General features: G+C 30.6%; 3 protein-coding genes across 7 annotated transcripts in view; 1 reads left to right on the forward strand and 2 right to left on the reverse strand.

The window, feature by feature from the left end:
• The window catches only part of LOC130668593 (homeotic protein ultrabithorax), a 639,564-nt gene that overhangs the window by 233,515 nt on the left and 381,076 nt on the right, over positions 1–24,973 (forward strand). The window lies entirely within an intron of this gene.
• Positions 13,879–15,111, reverse strand: LOC130668723 (uncharacterized). The gene has a single exon (XM_057471134.1). The coding sequence runs from the start codon at positions 15,109–15,111 to the stop codon at positions 13,879–13,881; it is 1,233 nt and encodes a 410-aa protein (XP_057327117.1).
• On the reverse strand, positions 20,804–23,272 carry LOC130668724 (uncharacterized). The gene has a single exon (XM_057471135.1). The coding sequence runs from the start codon at positions 23,270–23,272 to the stop codon at positions 20,804–20,806; it is 2,469 nt and encodes an 822-aa protein (XP_057327118.1).

Consider the following 24,973-nt stretch of genomic DNA (forward strand, 5'->3'; position numbering starts at 1 on the left):
ACAATAAATACAAACGAAGTAATGGAAAACGGAAACTGCCGAAGAATTTGAAAAAACCTGCTGAAAAATAATCTGCTGCCGCCGGGATTCGAAACCACGACCTTACGAATATGAAGCACAACCACTGCCGCACTGCTACTCGGACGTTCACGATCAGTTGGAAATATCTTTATGTATAAGAATAATATCATGCTAAAGAATTGAGCTCATTCGAAGTTACAGATTAAAAGTATGGTAGGCCATGGAGGGTTAAAATACCATTTTAAAAAGGTGATTAAGTCCTCCATGCGCTTCGTTTAGGACATCGAGGACTTAAATAGCATTTTAAAATAAATGGTAGGCCATGGAGGGTTAAATTACCATTTTAAAAAGGTGATTTACTCCTTCATACGCTACTTTTAGGACATCGAGGACTTAAATAACATATTACATTCAGCGGCAAGTGCAACATCAAAAGAACTGAGGCTTTGGAGGCTCAAACTACTGTTTTAATTTTGACTCGGGCAGGTACAAAATGTTCTAATATTCGAGGTGGGACCTATTAAAGTATTCTACAGTAACATTCTAGTATAGTACATTAAAAAATTATAATTAATTATTATTAATTCTTACAGTATAGGGGAGGGGGGGGGGGGCAAAATGGGCCCCTTAAGAAAAAAATTTTCAAATCTTCATTTTTTTTTACTCCCTTGCCAAGCATTAGACCTCAATTTGTTCTGTTCATTAAAATAAAAAATTAAAAAATGGGCCTCCCTCAAAAAATTTTTATAATGTGAGTTTTTCAGCTTGTTTCACTTTTATTTCCTTCTGCTGAGTTTTTGGTGTTAATTTGCTGTGTCTATCAAAATTTAAGAATCCTGAAATGTTGGATCAAACGAGCCCCTAACAAAACTCAATGTATGCATTGTTTCTCGCTCGTTTTATGTTTTGAAACTTTTTGCTATGTAGTTAGCATAACAAAATTTTAGGAACCCCTACATTGTCATTATTGAGAATAATGAGGATAAAAAAAAAACTTACTGTAATTTTTATGTAGATCAATAAATTTAATTGATAAATTAGATTATTATTGTCATTTATTTTATTTAAATGTATGAACTTTTTCTTGAGCTGAAAATAAAAAATTAATTCGTAATCTACACAGAAAAAAATAGATTTCTTATTGGCGCAAAAAATTTTCACCCGCTCTAAGAAAAACTTTACTTGCCTCAAGAATTTTTTTTTATTTATAAATTCAACGCAAAAAATTTCTTGGGGCGAGAAGAAATTTTTTTAGAGCGAGAAAAAATTTTCTTGGATCAAGAAAAAAAATTCTTGCGCCAAGAAATTTTTTTCCAGTCTTTAGAAAATTTTATTCTTCAATTCATACACTTAGAAAAAAAATACTATTTTCCAAACATGAATTTCTTCGTTCAAGAAATCCGTTCAAAATATTTATTTTATTATTATTAATTATCAATTTCTTGAGAAAAGAGCATCAAATTTATTTTTGTTATTATATGAATTTGATATTATATTATAAGTAAACAAAAGAATAGCTTTACTTGAATTTACTTATCAAGTAAATGTTCTTGATAAAAGTATTTTTTTTTCTCAGTGTAGTACAAAATATTTCTTTCACCAAGAAATCCCTTTTTTTTCGTACATAAATATTTGAAATTATAAATTTAAATGTATTCTTCATAAAACATTTCCCTAAAGAACCGCAGTATGACAATAAACATTTTCTCTATTAGAAAAGGTTGATGTGCACTTTAAAGCATGCTTATTTAACAATGTCATTTGTAACATTTACGAGGTCGTGAAGGATATAGAGTGAGTACCTTGAGGTTGCTTCATCGTCACTTTAAATCCCGTTACTCGATCGTAAAAGACTTTGATGACCGTTGGTGGTGTCTCGACGATACCTACGACGAAGAGAGCGCTGACTCCCATAAAGACAGGGAGTTTCCTGTGTATACCAACCCCTACTAGTCGGTAAACGGGCATGACATTTACGTACCCACTTACCAATGATCGTTCTCATAATCTTTAATGGACTGGGAATGTGAAAAAGATAGAATATAACAATTATGAAATTATATTATGTAACACAATTGGTATTATTTTTAGTACTACTGTTACGATCATTTTTAGGGCTGGAGAGTTTAAACTTCTGACAAAGACATAAAGCATCAACGACATGTCGTAAACATTTCATACGTCAATCTGTTATTTTATTCATATAAATATAAAATTGTAAGAGGGTTGAAGAAGGATTTCATTAAATACAACATTTTTTTTTTTATTGCTCACTTTTTCCATATAATTTTATTTTTTAACAAAAATAATGAAATTTTATTTATGCACAGAAAAAAATAATTTCTTGTCGCAAAAAATTTTTCTTCGCCCCAAGAAAATTTGTACTCGATCCAAGAAGATTTTTGCATTGAGAATTGAATGCACGAATTTTCTTAGAACTAGAAAAAATTTCTTAGCACAAAAATTGTTTTTTGCATTAAGAAAATTTTTTCTCGTCCATACAATATTATGGTTTCTAATCGCTCATGCAAAAAATTTCTTGGGTCAAGTACAAATTTTCTTGGAGCGAGAAAAAATTTTCCTGAGGTAAGAAATAAATTCTTGAGCCGAGAAAATTTGAGTCCTAAGAAAATTTTTGTCTTCAATCCGCAGTATAAAATATTTCTCGCGCCATGAAATTCTTTTTTTCTGAACAAAATCTTGAGTCAAGAAAATAGTTGATACGCGTTTTCGGGAGCCAAGTCAAGATTTTCTTGAGCCAAGAAAATTTATCTTGATTAAAAAAAATTCGTCTTGGTCAGAGGACTTTTTTTTTGTCTAAGAAAATTGAGGTTTCCAAAATATTTTTTTGAATCAAGAATATTTATTTTCAGTCGAGAATTATTTTTTTCCGTGTGTGTATACAGTAAGTTTGTATCATTACCCTTAAATATAAGGGTTGTTTTTCATAAACTTGAAAAGACATTGTATCGATACTAAAACAACTCGTAAAATTCATAGAATCGGTTTACCGTATATATAACGTCGTCTATATATGATCTCTTCTTCCACACACCCAAGTATGTGTCGAGCTTTTAAGAATTCAATAGGAGTTTAACTGCAATAAATAATTTTTTCATTCTTCCGCATCAATTGAAGTAACGCAAACACGTGGTAATTTAAAGTTCATATATTTAAAAATAAAAATTCAAACTGATTTATCAATCCAAGCACCTGGATCCCCAACTTCCATTGCAACCAATCCCACAGAATTATTTCGAGAACTTTTGGTCGCGACACAATGCTGGCATAATATAAATGAATATCAATGAATGTGTCTCACAATTAACTTTGTCGACTACGAGTTGTCGTGACGAATGACTTTATTTCCACTATTCATCCAAAACGTCTCTTAAGAGTTTTAGATACTCCAATAGAATATCAGTTTTTTTTTCGCCATTAAATGTCATACGACCCGGGATGGTTTCAAGAAAGCCAGGGGAAAAGTCTGTGTCTGCTCTCATAAATTTTATTGGTCACCATCATTGGCTGGTTTTTTCAACCTTTCCTCATCATCACAGGTAACATACCCTCCCTACCCATCCCTTTGGTTGCTTCTATTACGCATACACGTGCTCGTCATATACCTCCGCTGTTTTTTTTCTTTATGTTTCCTTTTTTTTTTTTTTCTATAGATTATAATGCTTGACGTTATTAAGGTCAGCCACCTGCCGCTCGATGGAGCTCACTTCAGGGATGAACACTATTATATTCTCAGGTACTACTACGAACATGAACTCAAGGAAAAGACGATGGTACATGAGGGGTGGTCGTGATGAACAAAGAGAAATAAAAGATGTGAAACGAGAAGTTGGTATGGGTGAAGAAAAGGATGAGGGTTTGGTATAAAAGTATACAGAAGATCGGTGTGAAAGTCCAGAGGAAGAGGGTAGAAGAGTATTTGAGAGAAAGAAGGGCGAAAGGAATGGAAAAGAAGCAAAAGGACCGGGGGTGAGGCCGCGAGGCAGCCGGCAAGAATAAAGGAAAAGCGAGAAAAATGTGTCTAACGTGGCAAAAGCAATTCTTCAGCCGGAGTTACCGCCTTAACGCCCAAAGAAGAGACCCGATTGGTTCTCGAGAAGAGCTCGCGGGTAAGATGGCCGCCATTTCCCTCCAACCACCCGGGGGAAACCCCCCGCCGCACCCCGTGCGTGTACTCTGCAGGTTCGTGTACGCGGGGGTGGAAGTGTGTGGGTGAAAGGAGTCCACGGGATCCTAGGGGGGGTCGAGACGAGGGAATCCCTAGGACTCTTATTCTTATTAACTGTTTAATCTTTCGTTGAGATGTACGAGCGCATTACCACGACTTGTTTATTTTCAACCTTTTCTACTACTTTTTCTTTACGGTTTTTTTACTCTTTCTTCAAGCTCTCAAATCCTCGTACGGTGCCTTTGTTATCCAGGACTTTAAGCGACACCGATGAGCTCCAAGATTACTCCCGAAATCAAATCTTTTCCAACGTTCGTTAGTATGAATTCTATTTTTTTTTTTTTTCTGGTACACAAATAATAAGAAATAATGAGGAGTCTTAATTTACATGGTTCTCTCTTGCCGTTAATTATTATTAAATAAATTTACAAATTTAGTAGATTTATAATAACGGAAAATTTCTATTTGTAAATTAAAAAAAAAATTTTAATTCAAGTAATTTTTTTAGAAAATTTAATTAATAGTTTTTATTTTAAGAAAACTATTGCGGCACTTTAGTAATAAATTTCTAGAAGCATCAATTACTTGGCAAGCGAATATTTTGACAATTTAGTTGACACGTTTTCAAATTTTTTACAAATGAAAACTTCAATAAAGCAATTATTTGATTAAATAAAAAAAGGAATTGAAGAAAGATATAATTAAAAGTTAGAAAAAAATTATTGCACTAAGAAAAAAATTTGTTTTTACAAACAAAATGACATTTCTCATTGGTATTGATAAAAATATAAAATATATTAATTTTTTCGAGAGCTACTTCTATAAACTATTAAATATTTTAATTTTATTATTTAGTTGTGTAAATTAATATTTAAGTTGACAAACATCGAAGGATAACTTAAGAGTTTATTAAAAACATGATTTCCAATAGCCACCGTGGCTGCGCGCGCTTATTTTCTTTAGCTAAGAAACTGTTTTTCAGTCAATAATTTTTTCGTTTTTATTTAAGATATGAATTTTTCCGAGCAAGAGAATTTTTTTTTAAATCAAGAAATTTTCAATTGCGTTTCAAAAATAAATTTTTTTGGAACAAGAGAATTTACTGTCTTGAACCAAAAAAAAAATTTTTGAATCAAGTGTTTTATTTGTCTTGAATCAAGAAAAAAATTCAGTAGACAATGTTTCTTTTGACCCAAGATAACTGTTTTTTCTGTGTACACAAAAAAAGGATTTCTTGGCGCAAGAAAAATTTTTCATTATGAAATGGAGACAAATATTTTCTTAACTCAAGAAAATTTCTATTTTCAATTCATAATGCAACAGATTTCTGAGGGCAAGTAAAAATTTTTTGCGCCAAGAAATCCTTTTCTTCTGTGTAGGTCATAAATTTCACGTGATTGGTCTAGGTTGGAATCTTGGGTCGGGTAAAATTATTTATTTAAAAAAAAAAATTTTTATTATAACTTGTATTTGAAAATTCAAAAAGAAGTATTTGAAAATTCAAAAACATGTTTTTAAATTCTATATGAAATTAGTAATGAAATTTCAAGCACAAATGTATGTGTTTATTGTGTTATATACAATGTTTTGAAAATTCAAACAATATTTTTAACAGTGTACAGTACAGAATTAATCTGAACAACATTAGATAAAAAAAAGGCATGTCCACAAATATTTTTTTGAGAAAATCCAATTTTTTTCTTTAAAATATACATTTTTTTCTCAGTAAATACTTATTTTTTTTTTTTTTTATTTTAATAACACACAATTGTGGATGACAGAAAAGTGAAGATTTAATTCTACAACTTTAAAAGGATCGTAGCGGAGGATATAGCAGACAGAGAATTATACCACTCAATTATTTGATAATGTCACCGACACCGTGCTGAGGGGATCTCGTTAAAACTTTAGAGCGAACTCCTGCTATAATCTCCCTGATGTTTATGCTGGTTTCGTAAATCTTGGTCTACACGGGGATGAGTTTCTGCCGGAGCCGGTGTGAGTAAAGACAAAGAACAAGGGATAAATAAATCTACAAAATTACAGGGAATAATTACACTCTATATAATTATTTTTTCCTCTTCTATTATCAGTACGGATTCACTCTTAATAATACTAATAAGAAAAAACAAAAAAAGAATGTATAAAATTGGAATTGAGATATTGTTTTTACTAGTGTTTAGTTTTGGTTATAAATCGTGAAATGATTGAAGAAAATTTTTCAATTTAAACAGTAGTATTATTGGTTACTTTTGAAGATCATTCCGATCAGATAAGTTTGTAAATTAAATCCAAGTGTAAGCTTTATAGCAAAGAAGTATTCGTATCATTTATGTAAGTTGTAAGAGGTAGTTAAGATCCTTGTCTATAAAGTCATGGAGAAGGAAAGAGTTGTCTTTTGTCCAGCTGGGATATTTAAAAAAAAAATAAGGCGACGTACTTTATTTAAAAAAGAGCACACGAGATAAAGCTCTTAATGTTCGTTAAAGGAGATTGAAAAAGTCGAAAAAAAGTGAAAGATGTCTCTAACACGGAAAAAATAGTTTTGTAAAAATTACAGTAGATGTTGTATAAATTTATGAATGTTCTTTTTACAAACAAAAGAAATGTAAGTAGCAGATAAAATTATGGAAAAATTACATATTTTTTCTGTAGGTTATTCATTATTCTTTGGGCAATATTTACTGATAGTTCATGGAGAACCTACATAAGTATGATGTTATCGTTACACACTCAGAAAATTAAGTAATTGTGTTTATTATGATAAATTTTAAATTCCAATCATCTAGAATGATTAGAACGTTTTTCAATCCAACAATAGTTAGTGTTATAATTTTTTTTAATAGAATTAATAATTATTGGACAATAACTTCTGCAATAAATTTCGTAACAGTTACTATCAGGATGGTTACAATTACCATCGGAATGACAACAGTTACTATCAAGGATGGTAATTAATATTATTGATTGCAATGAAAAAATTGATCGAAAATTCAATAATTTTCGAGTACTGCTGCAAAATTGTAAATTTTCGAATACAAATATGATGACGAACATACTTAAGTTTTATTTAGAAAATTTTTACAAGAAAATGACAATTTTTTAAAAGTTAAAATACAAGTATTAAAATTATTTATATTATAAACTCTTGATTGGCGTACCAGCCCTATTTTAATTTTACTTTCAAATTGTAAACAAATATTTTCTATTTAAATCCATAATATAGAAATGTACATTTTATTGTTCAAAATTTTGAAATAAGTTACCGTACAGTCGTCTAGATCAGCGTAAAATAAAAATTTCCAAGCGAGAGAACTTCTGTCAATATCTTTGAATGATTGAGTATGCGATTCAAAATAACAATCATCCAAGTACTGAGTAATAAATAAAATTTGGTCATTATTAACATTTAGTATTTTCTGAACCTTGTAACTATTATAATTTCTGATAGTAACTGTTACCATCTGGATTGTAAATATAACTATTTAAAATAATAATAATAATTAACTCTAGCTAACATACAGGATTGTAACAATTATTATAAATATGGTGAATATTACAATCTAGAAGATTTATACAATCGTCTAGATAATATTCACTACTATCGGATTGATGGTAGAAATTTTACCATAACAAGATAGTAGTGAATATTATTTAATTTTCTCAGAGTATCACAGCCTCAAATTGTAAAAGTTACAGACTCGGGTTTCCAAAATTCACAATCTAAAAATATCATGTTTTGTTCCGTAAATATTACATAAGTCAATCTACAGACACTTCTGTAAATTTCAAACTTTCCTGAAATTTTTACAGAACTGTGTTTTCCACGAAAGATCTTATCCAATTGTCTGTTACAACAATGAACAAAAAAACTTTTCTCAAATATGGGATTTCAGATTTCGACTAAAAAATTAAAATGTTATAAATACATAACTTAAATTCCAATCTATATATACTATAAATTTATTGCTTAATATAAAGTAAAAATTCCATAAGGTCTTTTACATGAGTAAACATTTTTACATCACGGACCCAATAAATAAGCGTTTTAAATAAAACTAAGTTCTTAAGAGAGAATTTAAAGACGTAATGGTCTGTCGAAAAGAAACTGTACTTAACAGAACGTAAATATTAGCACTGATGCTAAAGCATCAATGGCATTTTAAATTGAGATACTCGAAGGAATAAAACCGGTGAAAATAAACTGGTACTGGTTTTAGAGAACCAATGATGGACGATGTTACATGGAAACCCGGTTATCTGTTCAGTACAACTCTGGTTCCCGGAGGAGGAGCCTTTTCAAGACATAGAAAGGACTGTAACCGAGGACGATCTTGAGGTGATGTACGAGCACGAAGACCACCCCTGGAGATCGAGGCAAACGTTTCAGCCGGTTTCACACAAAAATCATATTTATCGCCTCGCCTACCTGCCGCGAATCCGTGTTCCCGCTTATCTTTTCTTTTTTATTTCATTTTATTTTTTTTTATCCCTGCCCGTTGTCTCCTGCACGAGGACAACCGGAATTTTTTATTTAAACTTCAGCTAACGAATGATTGCTCCATGTTTAATTTATATTCCTGACGCAGAGCAGAAACTCGCTTTGGAATTACTGTGGCATGATTAAATAGTTAGTAAATATGGACGTATGAATACACAATATATACGATTCCAGAGTATAAAGAATAGAGAGGAACCCTACGTGGGAATTCCGGTGTATTTATGAGAAGGGTGGCGATACAGTGACATCTTAATTATCACCGTGGAACTCTTCAGGTTCCCGCAGCGGAATCTAAAGGATTCTTGGGTGTATTATTGTATGGTGGTAGCAATAGTAACTATTATTGCTTGTAATGATCAACTATTTCTCCAATATTTCACCCATTTCATTCGCCATGGGATGCGGTTACTTGTCCTTATTTACTGACTTCAATATATTAGATTTCTGTATACGGGGATCGCATTTGGGGAAACGTGGAATGGGTAATTTATTGTTTTGTGTAATGGGTTTCTATTCGTTGATAAATATGAGGGTAGACAGAGACAATTATCGGTGGCACGAATGGAAAGTCGGAGATGCGGTAATTAATTTTCATTGGGACTGTCCTGCAAATGGTGAAAAGTGGTGACAAACAAATTACAGAGAATGTTACTTGAGCTGTAACTCTTTTTTATTTAAAGGTTTTATTCTCTCGTTCACCCTCAATCGTATCTCAAATCGAAGACAAAGGGGAAGATGGTAGACGCCCTTTTTTATCTTTATAAGGGTTGGCCGACTCTATGATAGTATAGTAGACTAGAGAAACTTTCATAACTCAAACTCCTTTTTATTTCGTACACTGAGAGGAAAACATGTTTATTTTAAAGATTTTTATTTAAGTATTTTAGTTACGTAAAGAGTGCCAAGTAATTTTCTTCAATCAAGTAAAGCAATTATTTTATTCAAGTATTTTATTTACTGGCTTAGTACTGAGAAAAAAAATTTTACCCTAACTCAAATTCGAGCCTAGACCGATCACGCGAAATTTATGACCACATAGAAGAAAAGTGCACAGAAAAAAAAGTTATCTTGAGTCAAGAAAATATTTTTGAAGACAAACGTTTTCGGGAACCAAGTCAAGATTTTCTTGAGCCAAGAGAATTCGTCTTGGTTGGAAAAGATTTCTACTTTATCTGAGAAGATTTAGGTCTCCAAAAAATTTTTCTTGAATCAAGAATATTTACCTTCAGTCGAGAATTTTTTTTTCTGTGTATTTCTTGGCGCAAAAAATTTTTACTTGCCCTAAGAAATCTGTTGCATTATGAATTGAAAATGGAAATTTTCTTGAGCTAAGAAAATATTTGTCTCCATTTCATAATGAAAAATTTTTCTTGCGCCAAGAAATCCTTTTTTTGTGTACACAGAAAAAACGGTTATCATGGGTCAAAAGAAATATTGTCTACTGAATTTTTTTTCTTGATTCAAGACAAATAAAACACTTGATTCGAAAACTTTTTTTTGGTTCCAGACCGTAAATTCTCTTGTTCCAAAAAATTTATTTTTGAAACGAAATTGAAAATTTCTTGATTTGAAAAAATTCTCTTGCTCGGAAAAATTCATTTTTTAAATAAAAACGAAAAAATTATTGACTGAAAAATAGTTTCTTAGCTAAAGAAAATAAGCGACCGCAGACACGCTGACTATTGGAAATCATATTTTTAATAAACTCTCATTAACCCTCGATGTTTGTCATCTTAAATATTAATTTACACAACTAAACAATAAAATTTAAATATTTAATAGTTTATAGAAGTAGCTCTCGAAAAAATTAATATATTTTATATTTTTATCAATACCAATGAGAAATTTCATTTTGTTATAAAAACAATTTTTTTTCTTAATGCAATAATTTTTTTACTAAAGTACCGCAATAGTTTTCTTAAAATAAAAACTATTAATTTATTATTAGAAAAATAATTACTTAAATTTAATTTTTTCTCTTAAAGTAGAGAAAGTAACTTTCATAACTCAAATTCCTCTTTATTCCGAAAAAAGGACGAATCCCGCATAAATAGCATTAACTATTAGTTTATTAAGAACTTCACTCTTATTTATTAATGCTGAATGTTTTTTTGTTAATTTTTTATACTACATCACTAACAACCTATTAATTAAATTAAAAATCGGTGAGGCTATTCGGAGAAAAAAAAATTTTTTTGGTATTTCTTTTTTACTCGAAAACCAGTTAAGACAGATCCGAAATCGTTAAGATATTAAGATTTTAATAGTACCTATTAATCTCTAAAATATCATTAAGACATATTTTTATCGTCTTAATTAAAAACTGGATTTTTTTTCCCAAAGGAATATTTAGAGAATCATAATAATAATAATAATAGTTATTTTAAAGTATCCATACACAGAAAAAATTCTATTATACTATTACGATACTAGATTTTTAATTTCTATAATTTGAAATGGCAGCAAAATTTTTCAGTGGTAAAATAATTAGTTTTTCCATTGAGAATGATAACAGTAAAAGCCAACTTATTTGAGTGAACAATTTACTGATATTGACTTTCGACGATCACAAAGATTAGCTTATGAATCAAACAATGTTAACTTTGAAATTCCGCATTTTGTATAAAATTATTACGAAAATTCATTTGTTATCATTATCACTGTCATTCGTCTCTGGCAAACACTACCCCCTGATATTTTTGGTGCTTCCATTATTGAGGTCTTTAAAACCAAAGTGTTCGATTATTTAATGGAGCTAGAACTCAAATTAAATTACTTATTACCGAGGCTAGGGACTTTGTGTGGAAGGGGAAATACTAATACATGTGAAAAAAAAAATAAATAAGTGCGATTGGCACCTTATTTTTTATCTTTTTAGTCTTGGATTTTGTCTTATTTTTAGTTTTGAATTTTGTCTTACTTTGTGTCTTAACTTTTGTCTTATTTTTTAAGTTATTACAATTCTCTGTGTTAATATTAATAATAGTGTTATCATTATTGGTATGTATATTTACAGTTATTATATCAATTCAGCTACCCTAGTTAAATTATGTTAAAATTAAATCTTATTATAATTAATCATAAGTATCTTTATTGTTATCTTCATTATATTTTAAATTTTATATTATTTGTATTCACTATTGAAATAACTATTTTGTAAACTTTGCCATTTGGCAACTGCTTTGGCATTATTAAATAAATAAATAACAATTGATAGTAGTTAAACTGGGGGGCTTCACCCCCCCGATAAAACAGATTTCTGCAGATTTTCAGAGGCCGTTCTCATTCTGAATAAGTTTTAAATGATTTTAAGAAGTTTTCAATATTTTTTAAAAGTTTAAAAAGTTTAAAATATTTTTTAAAAATTAAAAATTTTTTTTTTTTAAATTAAAATTTTTTTTTTTTAATTAAAAATTTTTTTTTTTAAATTAAATTTTTTTTTTTTAAATTAAAATTTTTTTTTTAAAATTAAAAATTTTTTTTTAAATTAAAATTTTTTTTTAATTTAAATTTTTTTAAAAGTTTAAAATTTTTTTTTTAAATTTAAAAATATTTTTTAATAGTTTTAAATAGTTTGTCAATCGTTCAACCCTTTAAATTTAACCCGTTCAAAACTATAATTTAGGTAAAGGTGGGGGGGTGAGTAGTAGTCAAAGTGGGGTGGTTAGTAGTTAAGGTGGGAGGGTAATATAAAAAGCTGACATTTTATTCAACCATCAATCAGTTATAGTTTCAATTTTCATGTGAAACTTAGATACAAAGTCAGTCAGTCTTCCTCATAGGTAAGTTATTTATATTTTTCCTCACAAGTCTTACATACTTCTTCCAATAAAATCATTTAATCCCTGTTTAAATCTCTTTTAAAACTTTTAAATAGTTTCTAAATTGTTCAAACCCTTTTAAGTTAACTCTTTATGCCGCAGGACATTCAAATTAATTAATTGCAATTGTGGAAATGGAGTTTATAATCGATTTTGTGGGTTTCGAAATCCCCGACGGATCATTTGTATTCAAAGAAGTCTACATTACTGATATTACGCTTTCTGAAAAGATGTATGAATCTCGTTTTTATTCTATTTATGAGTCACCGATAGAGCACAGTAATACTACTATATTACATGAAAACGTGGATCAAAGAGGATGTGGTCATGGAATTTTATGGGATACTGGTGAATACTCATACGATACATTGTCAAGTAATGTTTACACTTTTACAAAAAAAGCTTCATATTTTTATGTGCAAGGAGCACGAAAGAAAAACCTTCTTGAAAAACTAATTAACTATGCGGTACCAGTAATTGATTTGGAGAAAATGCGATTTTTCAATGAGGATTTAGATGAATATTCAAGACCAATATGTCCAAATAGGATAGATCATTTGAGAAGTAAAGGTGTTTATTCTTGTGCATTTGAAAATGCTAAACAAATCAAGCAATGGTTTATCGCGCACTGGGGTGAAGGCTCATCATATGACAAGTCTGTACAACTTTACTATCAATTGAGTGATTTAAGTAAAATGCAAGATTGTGATATTGCTTGTCTCGATGAAACATTCATTATGCTATTCGCGCGAGCTGAAATCAGTCAAGCTTGGGATAAGTTACCAGTGCACCTAAAAAATAACCAAAAAATCATGGACTATCAAGTGTGTCATGAACACGATGGTGTAGGTGACATTTATCCATACAAGAAAAACTGTTATGCATGTAATGAACGGAAAATAAATTATTGTACATATAGTTCTAACGTCTTTTTAAGAAAATAATATATTTCCTTAGAAATTCGTTGTGCTATAAATTAATAACTTTTACAGAATAAAACAGATTCACATGATATAATTGTTAAGAAAAAAGTTCGATTCAATCCAACACCCATTATTCATCATATGCGAGTATGGAATTTCGCATATCAATATGCTAGGAAAGGTAAATGGATGCAAGCAGCTGCAGATCGTGAGCGTTTTAGACGCAGAATTGATAAACTAAATAGTATTCTAGAACCTGTATTAGTTAACAAATATAATTATATAAATAAAAATTATAATATTAAATTATAGGTTAAACTGTAACGTAAAAATAATAAAATAAAAAAACACTTGAATTAAATTTTTATTTTTCATTATTATTATTTATTCAAAACCTTTATCTTATAGAGTACAAAATATTGCTTACATTAATTTCCTAACATTATTACTTATAGGATTATATTCAATTATACGATCGTGTAAAATTAGACAGTATGCTGATGTTTGAGGTGAAAATGGAACTTTAGATTCAAATTCTACTCTAACATCCACTGGCCCAGATTTTATAGCTTCATTTTGTTTAGAACAATCAATTACATAAAGTGGGGCTTCTTTTAAAAATGCTGCCTTTGTCAACAATGGTTCTGGTTCTTTACCATAGTATGATGTTTGAAAATTAGTGTACATATCATATAATAATGCATACTGATTGCGATCTATATCAAGATTCAAATTACCATAAGGATAACTTTGAGAATTGAGGAAAAGTTTTACATCTCTAAGATTACAATGATCAAATTGACTGGCATCTTTTTTAACTGCGTTTTTCCTCGCAGTTTGAAATCCCAGAATCACATAACGTGGTTTCTCCAGCTGTGTTGATGTTTTAATTTGCCAAATGTGTTTTGTAGTTGCTGGAAGTAATGGATATTCATACAACTCCCATGAACGAAAACTCATTGAAATAGCTGGATCACTTGATATATAATTTAATGCTTGAATTTTCTGCTTATCAGATATAGTGATGTGTGGTATGAGCCACTCAACTTTATTTAGAGTAATCTTAACGTTTGCAGCAACATCAGTAACTGTTGCTGGTTTATGTATGTAAGCGTTAAGATCAGTATTTGATCTTCTGATAACTAACTCATATGTTGCATTCATGACAATGCGATTGTAATCTTCAGCAAACCCAAGCATGACACTTAATGGTATGGATACATCAAAGTATCCATCATCATTAGTTAATTTATTAGCATCACCCATCAACCACCCAGCATTTTCCATAAGATTTCGCTGTCCTGGACTTAGAGATGTGTAACTCTTCATCAGACATGTAATAGCTACATTTTTACATTGATCAATCACAACACCATTTAGTAGTAGGGATAATTCTTCAATCATATGACAAACAGCCATATTCACCAACTCCATTGTTCCATTAACTGCAGTCCCATCTGATTTTGTGAATTTTCCAGTTATGTGTAGTGTACTTTTGTTTAGTAATAAACATAAGCCTTGATTTTGCACACAGATACGGATTTCATCGTTATTATTTAATGTTGATGATGCGTATGGTTGATGTGCATGAAGTTCATAGTGTGCGATCGATTCATCATACACAATTGGTTTCTGAATGTCTAAGATTTCCGCCATGGTAATATAATGCAGCAAAAATTAATTTTCTTTATTTTCCCAATTTTCCACGTAACTTTAATCCGAGACTTTTGAGAAATTGAGCGTTCTGATGTGTTAACACTTTGGCATGTGCACGATGACTGATCGGTTTGAGGCATCTTGACTCAATTTTATACCCTCCACCAGTTTTCGTATTAAAAACAATTCCCATTATTTTATAGACTTTATGTGTAATCGTATAGTTATTGTTTCACCGCGAAAATTCACAGATTTCCCATCCTGATCTACTATGGACACTCTAAGATTACGTATTGTATCGACGGCGACTGGAAGGTAAATGATGTGCGATGGGATTTCAATGATCTTATATCCAGGTGCAACAGACGGGAAAAACTCATGGATTGTGTGCGCTTTGTGATTATTTATGTATGCACCACTAGTAATATTACACTCAAGTCTCAACGCATTGATTTTGAGAATCGTTACTGGTAAATCAGACTTGTGCAAGATATTTGGTGCTAGAGATCGATTCGTAAATCCTAATAACGATGCAATTGAATCTTTAGGCTCAAAATTTATAGGCTGACTGCACTTAATTTCACTATGCAATTCATTATTGTTTGCTTTGAGGCTGAATTCCAAATTTTCCGGTAGCTCTTTTAATAAATACTTTTCAATATCTTTTAACTCATAACTGCCCGTTGGTATTGTTATTACAGTATCAGCCAATACCTTTTCTCTTTGAGCATCTGTCAAATAACGATCTATTTCTGAAACACGATTTTTGTCTGCACCACTAGCTATATAAAACTTGTTAGCACCAACATCAATATTAGGTATTGAATTAAACGTTAAGAGTTCCACAAGACCCAAAGCATATTTTTTCAATGGTGATAGTTCAATGGGTGGAAAATAATCAGCCTCTAATACAGAGGAATTTCCTGACAGTGTTAATGTGAACGAATCGGCCATGACTGATGTCTAGTTGATTAATTCACATCAATTTATAGCTGGTCACTGAGAAATTTGAGACACAAATGACCGCATATTACTGTATTAAAATCCTGATATCGCTTATAATTATATTTTATGCTACCAACATCAAGATATTCCATGAGATCTTCTGGTGGTTGTAAATTACCAAAGCTATCAAAGTATACCACATTATTACCATTTTTCTTGTATGCAACCCAGTGTGAACCAGATCCATTTTTATCATCAAGGTTTATAATTGCGGATTCATTGATTCTTGGTCCTGATTTTGGTAAATCATTTCTCATGAAAACACCTCGAAAGTGTGGAATTTGCAAATCTTTAGCATACTTCAGCAAATCAAAGTTAGTGAGTGCTCGATGTGGTAGCATTATTCGTTTTTTGGGTAAGGACTCAGATATAAACCCATACCTTTTTTGTATGGTGTCAGATATAAACCTTTACCAAGTGCTATTGCTTCCATTGTTTCGTTGTGACGCTTACTTTCATCAAATTTTCGTTTAGCTGAGTTAGCTTCACGTATAACCCGAGCTATACTTGCAGCACCACCAGCCAGAGCACCAGTAGCACTTAAGCCAGCAAATAATGGTATCAAAAATGGTAGTATACCACCAACTTTTGTTGGTAATGGTAAAACACGAGGTAATTTAATATTTTTTTTACCGCCAGCTTGTTTTACTGCCTCACGAGCACTTTTCAATGCTGATTTAACTGGCTCTAAGCCAGTCATAGATTTTTTAGCGAATTTGACTATATTTTCTATGGAAACACGGAGCTTTTTATTTTTTTTTTTTACCCTCCCAACCGCTATGGATGTCTTTTTTTTCTCACTCTTTTTAGTTGTTTTGTTTGGACTTCGTTTTTTTTTCTTTGACACTGACTCTTTCAGACCCATACCCAAACTCCTTTTTATTCTCATAGTTTTATTAACACCCCAAGCAACTGTTTTTTCACCAATACTCGCGTCTTCTGCGTGAACACGTTTCAAGGCCTTTTCTGCAAGTTCTCTATCAGCCTCGTGACGTGCAACGATATTATTAGGATTTTGTGTGTATGCAATATCGTGTTCTTTGCACGCTTTATCTAGAGGATTGATACCCGGATCACCACGAGCTAATCTTTTTGTTAACTTTGTACCTGGACCACAATATTGATAACCCGGCACATGTAATTCAATCGGTAGTTTATTAATGATACTATTAACAAAACCTCTACCAATTTTCATCGTCTTATTTATACATCTACACTCAATCATTGATGCATCACGACTGAATTTAAATTCTATAAAACGGTAATACTTATAGGTAATCGAATGAGTTGTCATTTGAATATCGTTGAATGAACATCACGACATCTTGAAAAATAAAAATGAAATATCAGAAACAATCAGCTAAATTACCAGTTATTAATTTCGATCAAATCGTTCAAGGAGATAGAAAATCTCCAAAACGGCATGGTACACTACTACCAAATACCGTTCGTGCAGTGCTCTGTGGACCATCAAATTGTGGAAAAACCAATGCGCTTCTTGCATTAATTACTCATCCTAACGGCTTGAGATTTGAAAATATATATCTATATTCTAAATCTCTAAACCAGCCGAAATATAAATTTTTAGAATCACTTCTACAACCGATAGAAGGTCTAGGTTATTTTCCATTTAATGATCATGAAGAAGTTGTAAAACCGGATGGCGCACAGCCAAATTCACTAATGATATTTGATGATGTAGCATGTGAGAAACAAGATCATATAAGAGCATATTTTTGTATGGGTAGACATAACGATGTTGACAGTTTTTATCTTTGTCAAACTTATACACGTATTCCAAAACATCTGATACGTGATAATGTCAATTTTCTCGTACTTTTTCGTCAAGATGAAATGAATTTAAAACATATCTATAATGATCATGTGAATACTGACATGTCATATAATACTTTTAAAGAATTGTGCTCAGCATGTTGGAATAATGACTCTAGCAATAGATATGGTTTTGTTGTTATTGATAAAGATAGTGATTTGAATAATGGACGATACAGAAAAGGTTTTGATAATTTTATTTGTATAAATTAATTGTCAATCGATGAATTTTATGCAGTTACGTAAAGTACTTGATCGTGACAACATGGATTTAAAAAATATTTCCCAACAGCAGGAAATGTTACACCAAATATCTATAGCTAGTGACGCCATCCGTGAAAAACATAAAAAATTAAAGTTAGGTAAAGATACAAGTGAACAAACAATGCGTGAAATGTTTAAACCTATAGTTACACCTCTGAAAACGCTTGTAGAAAATGCTAAAATAATAAAAACTGAAAATTTTTCTCAGATAAAAAACGAAAATTTGCCACAGATAAAAAATTTTTCTCACACAAATTCATCCGATGAAGCAAGTGATGCAAGTTTTTATAACACTATCGATTCTCAAACTGAAAAGACTCAAGATATAACTGATGATCAAAGTAGTGAAAGTTTTAATCAAACAATTTTACAGAGAAATGTTAATGCTACAAGTACCCCCAATAAATCAACTAATACTCTCTCAAGCTATCTTAATATGTTACATAAACATCATAAGGATCTAGATGTAAGATATGGTATTCGTAAAAGAAATAATCGAACATTTATTGGTGATTCAGAAATTGCGTTTAAAGATAACACTACTTTCATTATTAATGATAAAAATTATACTCTAACTCCAGGATTACTTGAATTGTTGTTTAAAAAACAGCCTAAAAAAACTCTCATTACTCAAGATGATGAAAATCAATATGTTGAGATCGTTATGACCACCAACACACATCGAAAGCATTATAATCCAGAAAGAAGTATTTACACTGAAAAAACACAAAAATTCAACGATTACATAGCTAAATACTTCAATTTAAATAAAAATGGTTCAGGATTACCGACCCTCATGACAGCTTCAAGAAAACGTAAAAATATTGACTATGTTTACTGGGACAATTGTAATGAACTCGTTGATCGTCTTCGATTACTAACAGCATCTCAAGCTGCTGGTAACCCAAGTCATTCTAATGAAATAATTTCCATTATCGAAGAGTTGCGTGAAGCTAAAGTTATTTATTAATCATGAATACTGCTGAGATTTCATCACTTGTCTGTAAACTGTTGATGAGGATAGAACAAAATGGGTATTGATATATTTGGACGAGTCTCAACATCATCTAATGATAATGTTAAAGGTGGTAGTGTTGGCCCTGCAGGAGTAGGATTTAAATTTACTAGTGACGGTCAATATGATATGGATCATAAAAGACTCTGTAATCTTGGTGAGCCTACTGATGGATTTGATGCAATATCTTTAAAAACTATGCAACTTGCTATCAATAATCAACTAGTTCCTGTAAATAAAAAAATTGATCATAATAATTCTTGTATCATTGTCATGGAATCAAAAATACAAGAGTATGAAACAAAACAAGATATTAAACAAACATCAACATCAGAACTCATTTCCACTTTGGAATCCAAAGTGAGTGGATTAGAGAAAATAATTGATCTTCAGCAAAAAAAGATTGATGACCTAACAACACGTACGGTGAATCTTTTAAAATCAGTGGTGCGTGATGGTCGAATGATTGTCGACATAGAACTTAAACTGAACAAACTTTTCGAAAATCAAAATGGATAGTGAAAAAGCAGTGATAGCTCAAGAGCTTCATAAACAAGCTCGTAAAAATTATCCACGTCGTCATGTTGATATACGAGGCTTAGACGAAACATGGCAAGCTGATCTTGTCGACATGATCTCTTACTCTACGAATAATAACGGATATACATATTTACTTACAATCATTGATAATTTTTCAAAATATAGTTGGGTGGTGCCTATCAAGAGTAAAAATGCTAAAGATACTACAGCTGCTATGGAATCAATTTTAAAACAAGGACGCATACCTAAAAATTTACATGTAGATCAGGGAAAAGAGTTTTATAATAAAGAATTCAAAAATCTTATGAAGCGTTACAATATTAACATGTATTCAACATTTAGCAACTTGAAGGCATCGATCTGTGAACGCTTTAATCGTACGTTAAAAAATAAAATGTGGCAAAAATTTTCATTTCGCGGAAATTACAAATGGATCGATATACTGGATGATCTAGTTAACACTTATAATAATACCAAGCATCGAACTATTAAAATGAAACCGACTGATGTTACCACAACCAATGAAAAACTAGTTTTACAAAAAATTTATAAACCTCTTCAAATCAAGCAAGCAGTGAAAAAGAAAAAGTTTAAAATTGGAGATAAGGTACGAATAAGCAAATATAAACATGTATTTGAGAAAGGATATACACCAAACTGGACGACTGAAATTTTCACAATCAAATCAATACAAAATACTTATCCTGTGACATATAAACTTGCTGATTACCTTGATCAACCTATTGAAGGAGGCTTCTATGAACAGGAGCTCAGCAAAGTAAAATATCCTGATGTATACCTTATTGAAAAAATTGTTAAAAAGCGTGGAAATCAAGTTTATGTGAAATGGCTTGGTTTTGACAGCTCACATAACAGTTGGATCAGCGAATCAGAATTATAAAAAAATTGTACATTTTTTCTGAAATAAAATACATTATATTTGAAAAAAAAAAAAAAAAAAAAATAAGTTATTTAGTTTTTTTTAAATTTTATTTTCATTTACAAATAAAAAATTATAATTTTTATATTTATACATTAATTTTTCAGTTTTTTATATCCCCATGGTAATGTATCTGGAGAATTCTCTTGCAACTTTCTTTTATCATCATTCCAACTCAGAGCTAATTTAGTTTGTTTAATCGTCTTAACCTCATGTTTATTACTTCTAATCAGGAATTGGGGTTTAATTACATTGGTGTGCTTTTCAAGACAGTTTTTAAAATCATTAAACGTGATAGTTCTTAAAGTTGATCCTTTGACTCCTTTTGCTCTTTTTTTAGCTTTCATATTTTTATGAGTTCTGAATGCATACAGCTTAGCTCTAAGTCCTACAAACTCACTCATAATTTCACCATTATTCTCGTCTTTCATGAGACCAACAACTTTTTTATTTACTAATGGAATATCATAAATATTGTTTGGAGGATAATCGGAGGTGTCAAACATTTTAATATCACGTTTAATGATTTCATATATATTCGGAACCTTAAAATAGTAAATTAAACTATCAGTATCAGTATACATAAGTTTTGATTCATCATTAGTAAATTTTTTTTTAATGTAATTATAGTGAAAATCGTAAATATAAGTTTTTGATAAATCAAGTATAGTAAATCCAACATAAATTGGTTTATTAAAATTAGCTCTAACTCTTTTTAACTCAATTAATAATAATTCTTTATCAAAAATGGTAAAACTATGGAAATTTGGTTTCGATATTAAAGATTTCGCACCGTATCTACCATGCCATTTTGTCACTAACTTAACATCTTTATATTTTCTCACATTTTCCATTGTTTTACCAAATACTGCATTGTTCATGAGCTTGTAAAAGTTCTTTTCAAATTCATTTCTAGCATTTTTTCGACATTCTGTATTTTTATCAATATACGATTTTAACCATGCCGATTGTTTAAATTTTAGAACCCTATGAACTTTCACAAGCTTCATACCTAGAGTAAGATATTGTTGCAGATTCTTATAATGTACAACATAATTTTTCTTAGAATAAAGCGTTGTTGCCAATTTTGCTTGTTTACAGTTTGGAGGTACAAAATGTTCAGGGCACAATGGTAGGTCTTTATGGAGCTCATGTAAATTGATCGGATAGTCTAAATCTACTTCTAATATATATCCTTCAGAACCATTAGCATTGAATAAAGTATTTATGTTATCATGAGTAATATTTTCCTTCCATTTAAATGAGCTCTGAGGTAATGACATACTCATTGCACCCCCATACAAATTGTTTACATCAAAGTACATTAAATATGATTCATCTTTATTTTGATCGAAATCATCACCCATAAAACGATTGTTTGCTTGCGCATATCGATTTGTACATTGAGATACTCCACCTCTAATGCCTTTTTCAATAAAGAGTATCATTTCCGGATCAGTCAATAACTCTAATTCAATATTTGTCATTTTTAACATTGCATCTAAACTAAGTCCTGGTGATGTAAAATAGTGTAACGGGTCTAGCTCATAAGTCTTCTGACAACTATGACGAAAATTTTCAAAAATGTCCGCTAACAATAAGACATCTGTCTTCAAATACAAATCTGAATATTCGCCTAATGTTTTAATATTAAACTTATTCCAAACTTCTTGAGCATGATTGTAATCCTCATCGGATACATCATTATCATTTAGCTTAGAGTAAAATAATTGTCTTTCTGGTAACTGTTTATCATCTAATTTATCAACACTATCTATGTATTCATAGGGAAACACACCTTTACGTATCATTAATTTGAATTTATCAGGATCAGTATAGTATTTACGAGTTATTTGTTTGTCATCGTCAGTTAGATATGAAGCTAATTTTTCTATGCTTGATGCCATAAATCTAAAAGAATCTATGAAACGTAATTCGACTCTAGTTTTTTCAATTGACTTTGTAAATGAGATATAGCGTTCTTTATTTAAAGGTAAAAGTTTCGTAGATCCTTTAATATCTAAAGCTATAGCTTTGATTATAAAATGTGAGTCATACCCTGATAAATTATGAAAAACTACAGGTATTGTATGTGGTCGCTTAAAGTTTAAATTACAAGAGTTATGAGCTGGACCCCGGTATTTCCCTGTAAAATGACAGTGATCATGACATTTTTTTTCATTTGCTAATATTACTTTCGAGCAAATATGACAAATATTCGTAGAATTGTGATATCTAATTTCTTCAGAATTTAGTGGTTTCATTGCTATTTCACCCCACAGAAAACTGTTTACTTTATGTGCAAGATTTTCAAGTTTCCTTGTAAACCACTCAATACAATCAGGTGACCGATTTATTTCAAATTTACATAGAGTTTCATCATAACTACAATGCGTGTACATGGCAATACTGTGAGGGATATGTGTTTGAGAACCATTATCATTATTAGCTGACTCAGGTAACAGAGTGCACTCCAAATCAGCGTAAACAGCAAACGGTACGATATCTTTGTATTTATAATTTTTAAATTTTAGTATTTTTTCCTCTTCCGTAGGCAGTTCCATTCTAATTTTATTAAATTTTATACAATCTAGCTTATGTTTATCAAATGAGTTTTGATACTTAAAATGACATAAACACCTATCACAAAACCACAATTTATTCTTACTTTTTGTAATTTGACTTTTAATCAATCGTGATAGATTTTTAATAAGTGCAAAATGGAAAATTGGCTCAAAACTTTCTACATCATCATTTAAAGATTCACTAGCTTCAACCATTAATAAATGAATTACTGGTTTGTTTGAATCGAAATTATTAGTTAAATATAATGGTATTACTATATTTTTAATTACCGATTTTCCATTTTTAATCACTGTTTGAGGATCTATACCATAAACATTTATAGCTAAATTATTCAAACTTTCAAACTTCGCTATATCTTTTAATACTATCGGAAATTTTATACCTGCGTATTTTAGCTCTGAGTCGGAAAACTGAGGGTATGATTGAGTTCTCTCAGGATGACTTGTGCGTGCGGGATATAGCGCTGCTGTGACAGCCCACAAAAAGCAATAAGCATCGAAGTTTTCAATGTTCAGGACAGCTTTTTTTTCTTGAATGTCTTGAGGAAGACGCACATAAGTTGATATGCCTCGTACTTTCGCCATGCCAACTTCTAAAGGTGCATATCTAGAGATGTTTACAACCAAATTCATAACTTCAATTAGACTCCATCCTGAGTCTTTCTGATTGAAGTCATCAATTTTTCTTAACAACACTTCATACACATTGTCCGTAAACCAACTATGAAGGTCTGTCGTTGATAAAATTTCACTACTCTGCGTCTTAAAAGATTTTATTTCTTCAATCTTATCACCACCACCTTTCACATTCTCGAATAAACACGAAAGATTTAAACTAACTTTAATATTACCCTCTTGAAGAATAATATTTTTAATTTTATCGAATAATGTATTTTTTGAATCCATCAAAAATGTTCGCACATCTGTATGGCCTTGGTTTAATATACATCCGGTTTTAATACGGTTATTAAATGCATTTTCCAAGTCCTGCCACTGCACTAAACTTTTTGCAGCTAAATTTCCACCAACTACAACTGAACCTAACTGAGCCAATTTGTCGATGTATGCATATGACACACCAATATTATGCTGTAAACTTTGCCGTTCACTAACAGTACTATTTACGTCTGATAGTAAATTATTAAAAAGAATAATATTGTCCTTCAACATATTTTGACAGCGTAATATATCATGTTCACTAACTGTTGCATCCGGCTTTGTAAATTCATTATATGCTTGAATTATTGTTTTAGTTAAGTTTGAAAATAATGCAGATGCCATTTTTTCTTTTTTATTTGCTGTTGAAAATCACTTAATATTTTAAAGATGAAAAAATCGAATTATTCCTGTGGCGGAGAAAAACGAACTGATACTATTCTATTCTGTATGGTTTCTTTTATCCTCAATCAATTTTAACATGTCTACAGTACTACATATCTTCAGAAAAAAAGGGACGTTTTGTTTTGATTATCTGTAGGAGGATGTGAGAAATTGAAAATATTATAATATTCTTAATTTTATAAGAAAATGTTAGTAAGTTATCTACGGATATCCTATGTAAATAGATGATTATGATAAGAATAGTCAACGACTCCTCAAGATTAAGCTAAGAGTTTTTAAAATATTGAGATGTTGTTTTCAAATTTGGGAAGATGAGTTGTCACTATTATACTTAATCTA

This window comes from Microplitis mediator, chromosome 5 (assembly GCF_029852145.1).
Source record: "Microplitis mediator isolate UGA2020A chromosome 5, iyMicMedi2.1, whole genome shotgun sequence".
Classification (NCBI taxonomy): domain Eukaryota; kingdom Metazoa; phylum Arthropoda; class Insecta; order Hymenoptera; family Braconidae; genus Microplitis; species Microplitis mediator.

Bases quoted from the DNA above. Each gene is read 5' to 3' on its own strand.
- LOC130668723 (XM_057471134.1), bottom strand. From the start codon at position 15,111: ATGGCGGAAATCTTAGACATTCAGAAACCAATTGTGTATGATGAATCG.
- LOC130668724 (XM_057471135.1), bottom strand. From the start codon at position 23,272: ATGGAACTGCCTACGGAAGAGGAAAAAATACTAAAATTTAAAAATTAT.